At 40.3% G+C, this 18,694-nt stretch overlaps 1 protein-coding gene across 1 annotated transcript; it reads right to left on the bottom strand.

The window, feature by feature from the left end:
• Positions 1 to 5,462: 5,462 nt before the first annotated feature.
• On the bottom strand, positions 5,463 to 18,024 carry RAB27B (RAB27B, member RAS oncogene family). The gene is made up of 5 exons (XM_052660554.1): positions 17,872 to 18,024; positions 16,076 to 16,161; positions 10,663 to 10,766; positions 7,194 to 7,317; positions 5,463 to 5,652 (listed from the first exon to the last, which is right to left on the bottom strand). Exons 1-5 carry the CDS (start codon positions 18,022 to 18,024, stop codon positions 5,463 to 5,465), a joined length of 657 nt encoding a protein of 218 aa, XP_052516514.1.
• Between the last annotated feature and the right edge of the window lie 670 nt (positions 18,025 to 18,694).

The raw sequence follows: 18,694 nt of genomic DNA, 5'->3' as shown, positions 1-18,694 counted from the left end.
ATTTAGTGTTTTGTGCCTGCTATAACACTTGTGAACATATGGCTGTGAAAGTATGGCTGTGATATTTTTATTATTCTTAGCTTGGGATAATAGTGTCAGTTTGTGAAATGGAACATAATTTATAAACCAGTTTCTACATATGTTCTCTTTGGAGCCTGAAATGAACCTTGTGAGTTACACAGGATTTATAAGCCACATACGAGGAGAAGCCATATTTAATAACATACCCACAGCTCCCAAATTGTTCTATCTGGCTACTTTCCTTTCTATAATACTAGTCTTCCTCTCAAAGAGTGTTTGAAAAAATAACCTGGAGAAGAGAAGAGTAAGGATAAGCATATGTTATTGCTTTGCTAGGAGCAAATATTTTGATGTGTCAATAATAGCCATTGGTTAAATAAGGGATCCATTAGGATAAGAACAGACGTGCAGCTCCGACAGAATTTGCCAATGACTGAGTCTACTGAGGGATAAAAGCCATGACTTCCAAGACCTGTTGGAAAGAAAAGGAACTGGGGAACAAATTTAAATAACTCAATCAAAGATGACTTCTTCGTATTTTTTTTTTCTTTGAAAGATGACATGCTTTTAAATAACCATGTTATTTTGGTACTCATCTTTTTGTTTGTTTGCCTGTTATTCTCACTAAATATGGATTAGAAAATATCTTAAACATAGACTGTTGGTAAAAGCAGCTCTACAGAAAGGCCTTTGTGATGCCACTTCTTAAAAAATTAAAGTGAATTTATGAGGAAATTAGATTCAGATAGGATAAATAAAATGATTCTAAGCATCTCAAATTTTGATGCCAATCATGAAATATTTGGTATTTAAATATTTTTATTAGCTTAGTTCTAAGGGCCTGAACTTCTACTTGGAAGATAAAAATAATAGGTAAATATTTGCCATGGTGCTGGTTTAGTCACTAAGTCGTGTCTGACTCTTGGCAACCCCATAGACTGTAGCCAGCCAGGCTCCTCTGTCCATGGGATCCTCCAGGCAAGAATACTGGAGTGAGTTGCCATTTCCTTCTCGAGGGGATCTTCCCAACCCAGGATTCAAACCCAGGTCTCCTGCCTTGCAGGCAGATTCTTTACCGACTGAGCTAAAAGGGAAGCCCCAAATATATTAACTCTTTCTCTGTTTTTTTTTTTCCCCTACATAAAAATCAACCTTTTAAGTATGGTCTTCTTCATGTTCCCCCATAGTTAGAAACTCTATTTAGACAACTTGAATCTCTAATCTTTCTTTATAGTTCTTACTCAACAGTGTTGTCATGGTTGGGTCTCTACCCAACAACTCCAAGGCAATAAGTTCATAAAATTCCCTATTCATCTAACAGTTCTACTTTATGAGGCAAGTTTCTCTATAGATTTATACAACATTGAGACAACACTCAACTCCGAGCATATTCTCTACTTTCCATGTTTAAGAGCTCAGCACTCTTCCCAGAAATAAGCTTATACCATTCTGGTCAAAGATGACGAAGAAAATATAGCTTTTGGCGAATTCCTAGACAATAGTTTTAAATATAGACAGCATCTTGGTATCTTTAAAAATGATAAAGCTTTCCCTAAAATATTAAAAAACATTAGATATCTTTTAATGCTTTAAAGCTTAGGAGTAGAAGGTAAAGGATAACTTTTCTATTGCTTTGGCTAACATAGCTCACAGATATTCCTTTAAAAAAATTATTAAGTACCTTAGGAAACTAGAAACTTCAATATGATCTCTTTACAATTTGAGTTTTAAGCTCTAAAATTCTTTATGGGTGAGGATTCTTCCTCATATTTGTAGTTCCAGGTTATATACCTCACCTAGTTATATCCCTTTACACATATTGCTTCTCCTTCTAGCCAATGCTCCATTGGTGAGAATTGTATGAGCTTCATCAAATTTGTTGATTTGCAGTGCACAAAATTTACACTTTAAAGAATACTTCAGCTGTTACTAAAATGTTTTTTAATGTAGTCAGTCCTTCTCTATGGTCAAAGCTTCTCTCTCTTATAAAGGAGACAAGAAAGGGCTGGTAAAAACTCTTGCCCAATTCTTATCAGAATGGGTTGGCAGAGAATATCTTGTACTAGCAACATAACAAAAGCACTCACTGATACACAGAAGGTCCTATCTGGTTAAAAACAACAGGGAAAATATTTACTTTAGCAAAATGCTGGTTTTGAATTATTTGTAGCATGATAGCTGATAATATGGAAATGATGGCAACTTGGCTAGAGTGGTCACTGGCCAGAGTTTTAAAAGTCTTATGTCAAGACCCACAAGTTAAATTTCCAGTATTCAACATTTTTTCTGCCAATCTGTGACTTCTTATCCTCATCACAACAAGACAGACATGTTCTCTCAACTAACCTCTGATACATTTTCCAAAGGATTATTTTTTTTTTATTAAAAGCTAATCTTGTACCTAATCACAGTTAGAGTCTCAAGAAATGTCCATTTCCCAAAAAGTGACTAAGAGATGGTGGTAATAATCTTCAGATTTGAATAATATCTTTATACCCTTTGCTGAAGACATCAAAATAACTTTAGCTGCACTAATGTCTCTGTGAGCCCTTCCTATACCATGGGATTATAGGAAATGAGCTATGTGGCTATAGACAAATTTGGTCATGGAGGTATCCGAGGCACTGTATTAGGACAATGTAAACATCAAACCAGTGTAAACACTTCAGAAATGGTTTCTATATCAGAAAGAACTTCATGTACATTTTAAATAATTCTCCAAAATAAAATATGGCTTACTAAAGCATTTGGGAGATAATAAGTAACACATGTTGCTGTGTGTTAACAATGCAATTCTTCAAAAGCAGTCTTATAGTTCATGGCTCCAGATCAATTTAAAATTATAAAATGAATTATATGGAATAAATAATTCTGAAATAATGAAAGAGTAATGGTTACATAGACTGGGGTCTTAAGTCAAACTCAACAGAGAATAAAATATTTTAGATCAAGTATTTATAAGTAGAATACTATTTTAAAATAATTTTCTTGACTGTTTTTAATTTTGTTCCTCTTGATATTATTACCCAATAATTGTTATTTTTATAGGAAATAGTTCTATAATTATAGGCATCATCACCCTCTACTTCATGCTATGGCTATCAAATAATAATCTTAAAATAGTTCCTAAATAAAAAGCTTGTTAAGTAACTGACAGTGACAGAATCTTGGCATAAGCAAATCAATCATATAACTGGAAAATAAATAGAAAAAATAAATATCCAAAATAGAATGCTTCTTGGATTTTAGAAAGTCTAAATATTTCGTATTTTGGAAATGCAGGGGACATCACAATTTGAATCCAAAGGAGAAATTGATCTAATGACCACAAGAATTCACCAAAATTTGCCACATCAATGGTTACATTGGTTTTGCTCATATTCCTTCCAGAGGAAACATCTTTGATGTTAGCTAATATCTAATATACTTTCAGCACAGGCACTGAGGTCACGAAGAGCATCAAAGAGAAATGCATCATGGGAGGGAATACCCCACCCATGACCAATTTTAGAAGTTGGCATCATGCAGAAATCATAGGACCTGGGCAGTCAACACTGAGGTTGTGTTAGTCTGTTAAGGGACTGACTTGAAAGCTTCCCAATTACCTGATTCATGGCACATTTCTAGGTCTCACAGCTGGATACTCCCTTTGATCTGTGTTCCAAAAACTGATTCGTACCAGATGGAGGTTGATAGAGGAGGTTAAAGGTGGGGGACTGGGATTTGGAGTTTCCTACATTTGTAAGTTAACAAAAAATATACAGAGTCTAGATAAGTGCAGTTTACTTGGCAAAATTCTCTACAAAGAGGAACTACCCTTTAGAAAAATCATATACTCATAATAAACAGAGAAAACAGAGCATGATGACTTTGTTATTGATAAACTTGACCGAAACACTTAAATTTAAAAGGAATGGCTTATGTTTATCAGAAGCTAAAATAAAACACCAATGTAATATTAGACACAGTCATAAGAATAGGCAATGGAAAATGCTTTTGTGATCATTTTTAGAAAGAAAAGACAGCATTATGGGAAAAATAAAGCCATTAACCAAATTTTGGTGAGACAGGATACAGAGATTCATCTCTGCCAACCCCCAAATATAGTTCACCCATAGGTATTTTGCCTCAGGCAAAATAAAAACAGATGCTAAATACACTGCAATATGGCATGAGGTATCATCAACTTTTTTGTGATGAATGACATGAAAATTCAGTGACCATAAAATTGATCCATCATTATTCTGAAGTTGTTGATCTACAAAGTGACACACCTGTGTTTTTACAGTTAAATCAAAGCCAGGGGTGGGTGTAGGCTGGAGGGGAGCAATGTGATATAGTTTCTAGTACTTCATAAATTAGAAGCTTAGAATTAATAGTCACTTTTTATTTCATATCACCAGCATATTTTATCTAAAAAATTAAGGCTAAATAGTTTTTCTTGAGTTCATAGAGAGATATTTAATAAACAGCAATCTTTTAATTTCTCCTTGTGACTATTTATCATGATTTGCTAAGAAATGTGAAATGTGAAGCTGAACGCTACACCAGAAGCTGAACGTTAGACCAATTTCTAAAACTGTGCTGGAAATGGAAACCTCTGGGCACTCTCTTAATGCCAACCGATAACGTCAGCTTCCAATTGGCTTGATTGAAATTTGGCTAAGTAACTCTCCCAGACATCTGTAAGAGACACGTTTAATTTCAGTTGCCCAAATGCCTTTTCCCATACCTTCATCTCTCTCTCTGGGCCTTTTTCTTGTCCTCTGTCATTCACAGTCCTATTCTTGTCTATCTGCCATTTATTAAGAATATACAAATGGCATGATTACACAGTTTCCTACATATTCTCAGATGTCTGACATTCATCCTCTCGTAACCTTATCAGCAATGTTGTCATTCTAGCACACCTTATAGGATATACATAGTAATGTCACTCTAAATGAACCACTTAGAATTCTTTATTGTGTATGCACTTTTAGCTAATATGTCCCCCTCAATGCAAACCTGAAAGTCCAAATCAGATTCTATATAACAAGTAAATTCAACCTTTAAGAAAAAGTCATCCTTCTGTGTTCTCCCTTCAGAAACCTATTCTTGTCCCCAGTGTGACAAGGTAATTTTGGTTCTGATGGAAAACCCACTGATATCTGTTCTTCTACACTCTTTTCTATGTTCATCTTCTTTATGAAAAAACAAATTGGGTACCCATGATGGTATGATGACCCTGGGAAATCTCTGATCTTGTTTGGAGGGGCTTCAGGGATTACTGGTCAACTCTTCCGAACACTGCTGACTAGTCAGGTTTTTAAAAATTTCTGGCAGGAAAAGAAAGACATGCCGTTATACACGGTTTACTCAACAACAATGGTGGGGTTTGTCGCTCTTTTTGGAAGTGACGTTTGCCTGGGGTTCTGGATGATCAGAGGCTGGGGTAAAGTCTAACAGGCACATTTCTTCTCTGCTGACTTCTCCCCATCCAGCTTTCCAGAGCTGCTCCCATTGACCGTGTCGGGGATGTGGGTCTTCTCTACACACTGCTCCATCCGTTTCATTATTAAGTCCAGAAGGGTTTCCACAGCTTTTTCCACATCCTGGCCAGTCGCTGCACTTGTTTCAAAATATGGTATGCTAGCATGGAAGAGATGACAAATATTTTTGCAAGGAAGGAACCAGAAAAGATACAACAAGATGTGCCAGTGAGTCACACGTGCGAAAACATGGCTGGCTGAGAGATTGTGAAATAATCACGATTTTGCTGGCTGAGTTGGAAAACATCCTTGGTTTTCCTCAGTGAGTGAAAACTGGTGAGTTGCTTTTTCATGTGGGTGTAACCAGCATTATCGGCAAGGAAACTGCTACAAGAGGTGCTCAGGTACTTGAAGCCAAGCCTCATCACTGACTTTTTAAAAATGAAGAGGGCAAATATGCCAGACTAGTGATCAATGTTGCCATTAAACAATTAGTGTGTTAGTCCCTCAGTCGTGTCTGACTCTTTGCAACCCCATGAACTATAACCCACCAGCCTCCTCTGTCTGGGATTCTCCAGGCAAGAATACTGGAGTGGGTTGCCATTTCCTTCTCCAGGGGATTTCCTGACCCAGGGATCGAACCCAGGTCTCCCACATTGCAGGGCAGGTTCTTTACCATCTGAGCCACCAGGGAAACCTATTAAACAATTACTTCTCTCCAATCAATTATCAAGAAGTCTGATTTAGAAATTAGGCAGGCATGGCATAGCATAGGATATTCATGTGAATACAATCTACATTTATTTAGAATCCAAAGTTTCAAGAAGACATGTACATTTATTTGTAAAACTCTCAAGGAGGTACAGAACTGTCACATTTGGCAAAGTACTTAAATTTGAAAAAGAATGACAATTTCTGCCTTGGGAGTCAGTTTCTAGCTACTTTGGGTGTTTAAAAACGTTTTTTACTCTGACATTTAAGCTAGCTAGGATAATAATAATTGGGCTTCCCTGGTGGCTCAAATGGTAAAGAATCTGCCTGCAATGCATGAGACCTAGGTTCAATCCCTGGGTCAGAAAGACCTCCTGGAGAGGGGAATGGCAACCCACTCCAGTATTCTTGCCTGGAGAATTCCATGGACAAAGGAGCCTGGCGGGCCACAGTTCCTGGGGTCCCAAAGAGTCAGATAAGACTGAGTGATTCACACTTTCACTTTCAGGATAAAAATTGCAGTATTACATCCAGGTCAGGTATTATTCCTTAGAGTTTTGTAGCTATTGAGAGGCTGTAGAATACAATATTCAAAAGAATGGGCTCTGATTTCAGACAGCCTGGATTGAATTCAAGCTCTACTACTCACTAGCAATGTGGCCTTCCATAAGTTACTCAACTTCTCTGTGTCTCAATTCCTCATATATCAAATGGAATAACTCTAAATCTCATATACATAATTACAGGGGTTAGATAAATTAAAGTCTAGGAATAGTTGCTAACACACAATAAGCATTCAGTAAATGTGAGTGGTTATTAATGTTAAATGGTTTCATTAAAAGCATCACATATATTCTTCTGGGAGATCTTTTTCATTCATCTGTCATTCCTTAATCGAGGGGATCCCTCCGAATATCAGTCTCATGACCTTGCCCCCTAACTAAGCAGCAGTGTGTGAGGTCAGAGGATATTTCCACATAGCTGACTTACCTGTATTTTTCAGCCAGGTCCCGGGCTTGCCGTTCATTGACTTCCCTCTGGTCTGGCAGGTCTGCCTTGTTGCCAATTAATACTATATCTGGATTTTCACAATAAGCATTTGCTTGCAGTTGGCCTTGGAAAGAAAACAGATGGAACCAGCAAGTTAGTTATAAACAAGTGATGTCAAAAGACTGCTCATACTTCAGGGTCCTAATTGAATTGTTCATCTCCAGCTTGACTGTTTACGAGTTAAATTAGCCCAGGTGCTTAACTCTTCCCAGCCACAGTTTCCTCATCTAGAAAGTGGAGATACTGCCTCACAGGTGGCAGGCTGTGAAGACTAGTAAGAGTGTATACGAAGCACCTGTGTGAATACCTGTCAGTGATCTTCTGTATCTGGGGAAACGTCCTCTGAGATGAGCACAGATGAGGTGCAGTGTGATCAGCCATCACAGATGAGGTGATGTGTGCTCAGCCATGTCCAACCCTTCGAGACCCCACAGACTATAGCCTGCCAGGCTCCTCTGTCCATGGGATTCTCCAGGCAAGCATACTGGAGTGGGGTGCCACTCCCTTCTCCAGGGGATCGTCTCATCCCAGGGATTGAACCTGTGTCTCCTATGTCTCCTGCATTGGCAGGCAGATTCTTACCACACCCCGTGGAAATGAACATCCGGGAATGTTCACCTGAGTTGAATATACTGCTTTTCAGACCATTTTTTCTTCAAATATAAGGGAAGATAAGAGAACATGGTCTTAAAGTATATGTGCGTGTGTGCTAAGCCACTTCAGTCGTGTCTGACTCTCTGCGACCCTCTGGACTGTAGCCTGCCAGGCTCCTCTGTCCATGGGATTCTCCAGGCAAGAAGACTGGAGTGGGCTGCCACCTCTTCTTTAGGGGATCTTGCCCTGCTCCCAGGGGTCGGACACCCGTGTCTCCTATGTCTCCTGCATTAGCAGGCGGTTTCTTCGCCACTAATGGCACCCGGGAAGCCCCTTCAAGTAGAGGGGCTGTCTGCTCTTTCCTTCAGGAGGCTGCTACATTTTTCTTTCCTGAAAGCCAAGGTAATGATTCATAAGGGCAGAGCATTTTTGAACCACCACAAATTCATGTAGAAACAATATTAGGACAGGTTATTTGTTTTTCTCTATTTTCCAAAAGAAGGTGGTGGGGAGGAGAAGGAAGGGAGGGAGGAAGGAAAGAAATGATTAAAAAAGAAAAACCTTGCCAACCTATATTTTCAAGGTTATGGGACTATTTTACTGTCTACCTCAAGGCATGCTGAGTGCAACCTTGTTGAGGCCAGAGGAGGAACTGACTCTGTAACACCGGTTATTTGGATATTAGAAATTAAAGCCTTATTAGAAACGGCAATTAATTATCTTAAATTCCAACAGTATCCTGGAAAATTTTACAATCAAGGGAGCATCGCATCTCATCTACCTTGAAAAATGATGAATAAATCACTCTGAAAGAACTGAATAACCTTATTATCTCCTTATCTCCCAGAATCTAATAATAACATTTGGTGTGTTATCTAATAATATTATCTAATAATAAAAACAAAACATTATCTGTTATCTAATAGTAACACTTTTGATAAAGAAATGTAATAATAAAAGAAAATGGAGACAGATCCTAGGATAAACCCTCATTTAGAGAAGCAAATAAGTAAGTCAGAATTTGTTGGTATTTTTCTCCAGTAGCACAGCTGTGTTAGCGAGCTTACATTTAAAGCCATTATATATATAGGTGTGTATATATATAAAAGTATTAATTACATGTAATATGAAATAATAAGATATGCATATATTTAAGAATCTAGACAGCCAGATACTCAGCCAGGTGCTCTGGGGTATCTCAATAGAACAAGCAGAACAAGTTTGAACCTTTATAGAGCTCACATTCTAGAGGTGGAAAGAATCAAAACCACAAGTAAGCAAAGAAAGAAGAAGAGGGCGGCAGAGGATGAGATGGTTGGATGGCACCACCGACTCAGCGGACGTGAAACTGAACACTAGTTCCTGGACATAATGAAGGACAGGGAAGTCTGGCATGCTGCAGCCCCTGAGATCACAAAGAGTTGTATACAACTTAGTGACTGGACAACAACCACAAAACAAAAAAATATATATGATATGATATAATATAATATATATGATGTCAGGTGGGGGCAGTGACCAAATGAAGCAGAAAGTGTCCTCAGCGCACACAGAGTGATGAAGAACGGTTTTAGATGGAGCGGTCAGGAAAGCTTCTCCCAAGAGATAAATGAGGTCTGAACAAGAACTTAAAGGAGGTGAAAGAACTAACAATGGTGTAAATGGGAAAACAGAAATCAAGGCAGGAGGAAATAGAGACCAAAGGCCCCAAGGCAGGACTGCGCTTTTCAGGAGAGACCTTCGGCTGGAGGCCAGTGATGGGGGCGGAGTGGGAGTCAACTACAGAGGAAGCGACGATGATGGTCTTTGCTGTTGTTTAGTTGCTAAGTCGTGTCTGACTCTTTGGGACCCCATGGCCTGCAGCACGCCAGGCTTCCATGATGGCCTTAGAGGTCAGCAAAGGACTCTGGATTTTATTCCAAGCGAAGTGGGAAACCCCAGAAGGACTTGGAGCAGGGGGATAACATGATCAGATCTTTCAAAAAATAGCCCTCTGGCCACAGACAGCCCCAACAACTCTAGAAATAAGTAGCACCAGCCCCATGGGATTGCTAGTGTGTCCCAGTGCATTCAAAACTGGCATTTGTAATCTTAAATATGGTCTTTAGTGCTACATCCATTGTAAAGAAAGGAAAAATGAAATACCACTTTCTGCCCTGACATACATCAATCTGGCTTTAATAACTGATTAGGTTAATTTGAAGCTTTATTGTGTTTAAATTGCCATGAAAGCTGGAGATTTTTCTATACCAGTCTTTCTAACATCCGAACACTTGTCCAAAATAAGTAAAATTTCAATGTGAGCTTATTGTAAAATTTCAACGTGAGCTTATTGACAGACACACTGTATGGTATCTTCATGAGGCTGCTCTGCTCTGAAAAAATTTCTCAGTTAACTGACCCCTGAGTTAATTAACTATTTAGTTAACCCATGTGCAAGGGCACACACTGTAGGTGCCAGTGTGCCTACTCGGAAAATGCCGTGCTTTCTCTGTGTCCACTCCAGGCTAGACAAAGTAGAAGTGACTGCTGGCTGAGTTGTAAGAAGTCCTTCGAGACTTACTGCACAAGTGGAATGAATAGCCCGTCCATTGCAATCATAAAGTCCTTACACATAGATGGTGGTTCGTCTAAGGTGTCAAAGGAAAAACCAATTCCAAGCCACTCCAGGTGAACCACACACGAGCCACCACTTTGAAGGTGACACAGGCAACTCGAAACTGTGACTTTTTCTGGTTTCATCTTGTGAGGCCCAGAAGCACATAGAGCCGCTGGGTCCCAAAGCGGCCAACAGAAGTTATTCAGTCCCACTTACTCATCCAGTTTCTGACATTTAAGAAGCTCTGTTGACTGGTGAGGTCAAACATTAATAAGAAACCCATGGCGTCTCTGAAGAATGCTGTAGTGAGGCTCCGGAATCTGCCAAGAAAACACAGTGGACAGTTCGGAAAGTTAGTCGGCCGGATACTCTGATGACAATACAAACGACACTATGTCCCTTTCAGATATGAACTCTCCATGGCATCCCTCTGGATCATCCTCCCGAGTGGGCGAGTGGGCGGAAAGACTGCTGAGGGGTCAGAGGAGACAATCTGGTTGTAGGTTTAAGATCCCGTTGAGGCTTTACGTTCCACAGCAGGCACGCATGCAAGTCTGTAACCTTCAATCACACGCTTGCTTACACAGCCTCTTGGAATCCTTCTCTCTTTGGCTCACAGGCATCTTGTGGCCCACGGTTAAAATATAAGGCACTTCAGAACTGAGACTTTAACTTCTACTTTTCAATTTTCCTGTCTGTGGCTAGAAGGAAGCTTAGCACATGGCAGGCTGAAAATAAGTGCCTGTGATTATGTGCAGAGAACCACAACTTGTCAGCAGTTGGAACTAGGGTTCTTTTGTAGGGAAAAACAACGTTGGCGAAAGAACGCTTTTATTCACACTCTTTGGGGATAAAACATGCATGTCTCTTAAGGAGAAGGAAGAAAGACAGTGAAGAAAGGAAGAAGGAAACTTTATGATTAGGGATGCGGAGGGAAGGGCAGAGAGACTTACTAGTTGAGGAGGGAAAGCAAGAACACTCATTTCTAAGGGAGGATTTTGAAGCATACACTTCATCATGTTCAGTCTAAGTACTTGCTCTCTCTTGCTCCAACCTTCCTCACCCCAACATCCTCAGGGAAGATGAAGATGCTCTGAGATCCACTTCAATGCGTGCAATGGGCAAAACCGGAGATGACACACAGGGTCCAGAGAAGCTCTGGGTTATACTGATAAAGAAGTGAAGTTGGCAACTGGTTTTAAGAAAGACAGATAACTAAACAGAGAAGCAGATCCTATCCTAAATGTCCTCCTAATTTTTTGGTCACCTATTTTGGCCTATTGGTAGATTCTTGGGTTTCCTCTGGGTTCTATTCTTGATCCCTTCATCCTCTACGTACATTCACTGGGTTATTTCGTCTACTTTGCTGGCTCAGTTATCCTGGTGTATATGTTGAACCCCAAGTTTATAGGTCTAGCTCTTTCCTGCCTTGCTACTTGTATGCCCAATTACTTGTTGGGTATTTCCACTTGGAGGAAACTAAGGTACCAGCAACTTCACATGTTTGAAAGCAAACTCACCCTCTCTATGATTTTTCTATCAATGGCATCACCATCCTCCTTGGGTGCCACAGCCTCCTTCTCCTTCACCTATTATATACAAGCAATCAACAAATATCTCCTGACCCTCTCATTTCTCTCCACATACCCTGCCACTACTCTAGTTTCGAGGCCATTATCTTCCACCAGGATAATTTCAGCAGCGTTCTCAACAGGCTTCCTGTCTCCAGTGTTGTTTGGGTCCTCTTGTTCCCCGATTTCTTCCTATTGATTCTATAAATCCTCTCCTAAAAAATGTTAGATGATGATACCTGGCTCTAAAGATAATGACTGAACTTTTCAATAATCCGCCAAGGCTCTGCATGAACTGACCCTTGCTCCTCTATCCAGCTTTATCTCCTGACTACCCACAGGCATGCTGAGCTTCTTTAAGTTCTTAGAAAGTTCACTCTCTCCCCTGGGCTTTCACTCATGCTGTTATTCCTGTGGGTGACCTTGCCTTCAGGCTTCCTTTACCTCCTACCCCGTTAGCCAGGAAAAGATTCACTCATACATTGTGTATGAGTATATATATTTATATATATAAGTATCACTTCTTTAGACTTTCCAATACCGCCATCCGGGTTATGGACTCCTCCTGGTGTACCGGACAGCCCCCAGCCACTTTTTGTTTTCCTGTTACTAGCCTGAAGCTTTATTGCAATTGTTGATTTGTCCAGATTCCACCCTAGATAGGCACCTCCAAGAGAAAAGAAGCTGTGTTTGTAACTCGCTATTCATTGCGTTTTCATGACTCTGAAATATTTTTTTGATGATTAAGTGTTTGCCAGATTTAGAGAAAGAAACAAAGATAGAAAATAGCAAAGGATATGAAATTATTAAGGAGTTAAATGACTTCAATAGAAACAATACTATTGTATTTTAGATATTTTAGTTAAGACTATTTCCAAAATAAGATTCTTTAGTAGGATATAATCATGATGATTATGAAATACCAAAAATCTTACTCAATTTTATCCTTGTGGATTTGTCCCTACCAGTCACTAGAAGCTCCGAGATTATAGTCCTTTTATTGAATGGTTGTTTCTCTCTCTTTGGGGACTATCTGTACTCACAAAACTGTCTCCTGCTCAAACCACAAGAGTGTGGCCAAGTCAGCCACAATAGTCTGTTCTCTGGCCTCTCTTTTAGTGTGTGTGTGTGTGTTCTCTTCTGAGGACAACCTACTGTGCCTTACTCCCCTCTCATTACCACAGCCCATGACAGTTACTTTAAAACGTGCTTGTTGGGTAGATCGCATTGGAGCAAACACTTTTGCATCCATAGCAACAGGGACAGGACACTTCTGCTCTGAGCCAGGCTCATACCCTGGACCACTCAACCCCAGGACCCTTGTGAGCCCCCGGAGTTTCCAGGGCTTTGTGCCCGTGCTTAGTCGCTCAGTCCTGTCCAATTCTTTGTGACCCCATGGACTGTAGCCCACCAAGCGCCTCTGTCCATGGGATTTCCCAGACAAGAACACTGGGGTGGGCTGCCATTTCCTCCTCCAGGGGATATTCCCGACCCAGGGATCGAACCCATGTCTCCTGTGTCTCCCGCACTGGCAGGCGGATTCTTCACCACTGCACCACCCGGGAAGCCTTTCCAGGGTTTACTCCATGAGTAATCTTATTTATTTCTAGCTCCACCCACCAACCTCATTCTGTCCCCAGAATGTGGAATGCCAGGACCCCATGAATAAACAGATCCCAGGGGCACGTGATAGCTTGAGAACTAAGAGAGAACTAAGTCTGTGCCCTGCATCCTTTTAGTTTACTTAAGGGGTATAATCTTTCTCCTCCTTCCTATAATGTGACTTTTATCAATAACCACTATCTTACATGGGTTACAGTGCCAGACGTCCTCGGGCACAGGCTTGAGGTGTGAGGCATCGTTTACCTTGTTGCTTAGCTACACTTTAACATACAGAATGCAAAATTCTCAAGGGATGAATAACCTTGGTGTTACTAAGACAATCCCTAGTATTTCCATTTCTCTCCTAGAGCAGCTGTCTTAAGGGGACAGATGAGAGAAGCCTGCCATCACGCTAGGCTGACATATCGTGTGCGAAGACATATGGGAACCACATTTTCTCATATTACTTCTTCAAAAATGAATTAAATTGGTCTATAAAACATACATCTTTGTGACAACAAAACTGACATATGAACAGAGATTCCTGTGAGGAACGACTTCAGAGGAACCAGCCGCGTTGAAAGATGCGTGTAAATGGAATTCACAGTCAAAAGAGCTCACAGAGAGGGCCCGGCACCTCTCCTGGCGTTTACACTCACTGAAAGTGAGAATGTTTTGGACTCATTTCAAAGACTGAAGTGTTTACAAGCATAAACATTGTGAGACATGTGATGCAGAATTTGGAGGTATGTGCCTTCTATGTATCTTCTCTGACAACCTATTGCCAATTTTTGTTTCATCTAATATTGAAAAGCTGCACTAGCTTGGGGTCTTCTGCGCTTTGAAAGCTTGGATCTCAAAGAAATATATTTTCTTCAAATCATGGCATAGCAGCACCAGCTCTAAACAATCAACACTACCGTCTACCGTGTGTCTCTTGTCTGGGTTGCTGCACCAGAGACAAGGCTGAGAAAACAATCATGGTCTCTGTTCTTATGAAGCTCACAATTGTGTTGGGGTGAGAAGGCCACAAGTGGATTGAAGAACAGCCGTTAGAGACAAAAATAAAAGACACGCCTTATCACAAGATGTTGTTCAATCACTAAGTCGTGTCCAACTCTCTTGCGATCCCATGGACTGTTGTCTGCCAGGCTCCTTTGCCCACGGGTTTTCCCAGGAAAGAATACTGGAGTGGTTTGCTACTTCCTTTTCCAGGGGAATCTTTCTGACCCAGGTATCGAACCCATGTCTCCTGCATTGGCAGGCAAATTTTTATCACTGAGCCACCAGGGAAGTCTTATTACAAGGTGGTATATAATTAATTAACTTATTTAGTTAAAGTAACTTAAAGCATGGATGGGCTTCCCAGGTGGCACTAGTGGAAAAGAACCCACCTGCCAATGCAAGAGACACAGGAGACTGGGTTCCATCCCTGGGCAGGGAAAATCCTCTGGATTGCAGTGGATGGCAGTCCACTCCAGGACTCTTGCCTGGAGAATCCCATGAACAGAGGAGCCTGGTGGGCTACAGTTCATAGGGTCGCCAAGAGCTGGACATGACTGAAGCGACTTAGCATGCAGGCAGCCTCCCAAGGCATGGAAGAATAGACATTGTAAGAGTTCAAGAAAGAGGGAGTTTGTTTCAGCTGGGGAGTTTGGAAAAGCCCCACCAGGCACGTGTAATGTGAGCCAGGCCTATTGAAAATCCAACAGGAGGGTGATGATGTGACCGAAATCATAGTAAAGTCAGTCAAATGGTACAGGATGCATGGCTGTGTGTAAAGACAGAAAGAGATGAAAAATATATTAACACCCTTTCCTTCAACTCACTCTTCAAGTAGCACTTGTAACAATGTTAATTTCCTACCCCAGTTCAATTAAATTCTGGATTTTTTTTTTTAATGATCACAAAGTACAAAGACAGTGCATAGGAATCTTCACAGAGATTTCTGAAAATTTGATTTTTGCAATCTGCACCAAATACACAATTGCTAGTTATGGTTAATTCACTACAGATAATTTATTTTTATTTGTTGATACAGATGTCTATTCTGAAACCAGGAGGAGAGCTGCATTTCCTTACATTTTTCAAGTTCACATACAGTAGTCGTACTAAAGTGGCACATACAATACCACTTCCCAGGTGGCACTAGTGGTAAAGAATTTATCTGCCAGTGCGGGAGACATAAGAGACATGGGTTCGATCCCTGGGTTGGGAAGAGCCCCTACCCGAGGAAACGGCAACCCACTCTAGTATTCCTGGCTGGAGAATCCCATAGTCAGAGGAGCCTGGCCTGCTACAGTCCACAGGGTCACAAAGAGTCAGACGTGACTAAAGCAACTTAACACACACACACACACACACACACACACACACACACTGTACAAACACACATTGACATTAAAGTAAATTTTTCTAAGCTATTTGTAGCTAGAAACAAAATAATTCACTATTACCGCTCTTGTCCTGCAGTGTCCCAAAGCTGAAGATGCACCTTAAATGCTTTCCCTGTTGACCCATTTGGTCCCTGTGTGTTGTAAACCTGAAAGAATACAAATGTCATTAGTTTATGCTGCTTTGATTTCGTCAGCATTCAAATTCCCTGGGTTCACTCTGTGTATTTTTTCTCAATTATTATAGTCAAAGTTCACAGTGGAGAATAAATATTTGCTTTTTTTCTCCTAGAAGTTATCACATATACTCTCACTTTTAAATGTCAAGTATGGTTTTCAACACAATTTATGCATCCTGCAAACTTAAATTAGACACCTTCTGTCATTTCCTCAAGGAAGCAGCAAACAGTCGACTAAGGACCCAAGTTCTAGGTTCGAATATCAACTCTTCATTTAACTTCATAGATTTTTACTTTCTTACTGGCAAATTGAGACCCATAATCTCCTGTTTTACAGAGTTACTGCAAACTTAAGTGAAATAACACATTTGAAGGAATTTTTAAAACAGTAAAATATTTTACAAGTATTTGAGTATCTTCTACTGTGGATTGGGACTTTCAAAAAGACTTAGCCATGAAATGCACACAGGATTGCTCAATAAGTTTACACAGGCTATTCCAAGTCTTCCCTTTTTACCCATTTCTTCAAAGGCTCTTTTTAGAAAAGTTTAAATTTTATAGGTGATGGCCTTTTGAGTTCTTAATTTAAACCAAGTATAACAACTGTAATATTATCTAGCTCCCTTACTTATGGTTTAGTGAAAATAAAATATTTTAAAGGGAAAACTTTGCACGGACTTATACCTAGATCTGTGGAGACATATGGGAGGGGAGAAGGCCCAGAAATACCCTGGAGGGACTGGAAGCAAATTTGCTAAGACTACAGTATGGATAAGTTTCAGATAAGGGACAGGACATTCTAAGAAATCATGATTTAACTTCTCAATCCTCATTTTCTTTTTTTTTTCTCCCCAATTCTTGAGGAATGCGTGAATTTATTTTTTAAGAAAGATTTTATTGGCGTATAGTTGCTTTAAAACGTTGTATTAGTTTCTAATACGACAAATAGAGCGAAGCGAATCGGCGTTAGAGGTTCGAGGGGACTTGCCGCCATGAACCGGAGCCGCCGCCATCTTGGCGCTCAAGATCCCCTTGGGCGGCAGCGACTCTGGCTCCGCTTCTGTGCCTATGCTCCACGTCTCACATGTCACAATATCCTTACTCCTGTCATTAGCGTCTAGCACAGGGGAAGGAAGTGGTTGTGATTCTCACTTTAACTCTCTTATCTGGAAAAATAGCATGGGTTGGTCTCACATTCTGTTCATAAGAAGCTAGTGATTGATGGCTGAGTCTACACATAAATAAAAAGGCAGCAGGAACTCACAAAGCTCATGTTCCAGCTATTTGCCAATCATCCTTTTAACCTCTTTCTTAAGCACAGGGAAATGAACACTTTGTTTTTATTGAGAAACTTAGATCAAGAGTTGATGGTTTTAGATAACGAATTCCTGTTTTGAAAGATTCCTTAAGAATTCATAGAAAACACACTATATAAACCCATAAATAATTTATTTTAGTTGCACTCTGTGCTTCTGGAGACAAGTGCCACTGGATTTTTTCTAAGCAAAACGTTATTTAGAGTTGAGACAGTGAAATATAATATTCAAATTGGATCACAGTGACAGGTTATGAATTTCATGTGATAAAAGACACCTTGCAATGCAATAAACATATTTTCTTAATTCTTATTTTATATATAGGAGGATCAGCAACCGGTTAACAGTATGGTTAAAAACTTACCACACGTTTTTCCCGAAAGTCTATCCCTACTGTCGTGATGAACTTGGGATTGAATTTGTTGTCTGTGTATCGATAAAGAAATGTTGTCTTCCCTACCCCTGAATCTCCAAGGGCCAGGAGTTTGATCAGATAATCATAGTCCCCATCGGTCATAGTGATGGTCGTGATGGTGGGCCTGTGTTGAAGGAAAAATAAGCATTTATGATGAACACTGTTTTCTTTTGGCTTCCTTCAAAACAATGTAAATTTAACTTTCAAAGTTATAAGATTTAAATGCCTCTATTCTGTGAAATTCTGAGTTAACTAGTTCAGAGCAGCCTCAGAACTAAGAACTCTCCCATGATTTCACTTAGTGCCTATCTTTTTACGTCACGTCAGGTGAAAGGGTTAGCTGCTCAGTCGTGTCCAGCTTTTTGCGACCCCATAGACTGTACCAGGCTCCTCTGTCCATGGAATTCTCCAGGCAAGAATGCTGGGGTGGGTTGCCATTCCCTTCTCCAAGGGATCTTCCCAACCCAGGGATCGAACCTGGGTCTCCTGCATTGCAAGCAGATTCTTTACCATTTGAACCACCAGGGAAGCGCTCATGTCAGGTAATATGGAGCAAAAAGCTATGTAATACCCACCATGGATGGCCATTGTCAAGGCAATAGTAGAAACTTAGAGTTACAGCTTTTTTTTTTTAAAACCAGTGTCCCTTCGGATCAGGAGTATGGTGCTAGGAAGATGAGTCACAGGGAGCAGAGAAGTATGTCCAAGACGATGCAGGTGTGTAGAGCGAGGCTGAAATTATATATGAGTAATGGGAGACAAAAACCTAGGG

This window comes from Budorcas taxicolor, chromosome 22 (assembly GCF_023091745.1).
Source record: "Budorcas taxicolor isolate Tak-1 chromosome 22, Takin1.1, whole genome shotgun sequence".
Classification (NCBI taxonomy): Eukaryota; Metazoa; Chordata; class Mammalia; order Artiodactyla; family Bovidae; genus Budorcas; species Budorcas taxicolor.
Note: the sequence above shows the minus strand (reverse complement) of the source record. Positions and strands in the feature narration are given on the sequence as shown.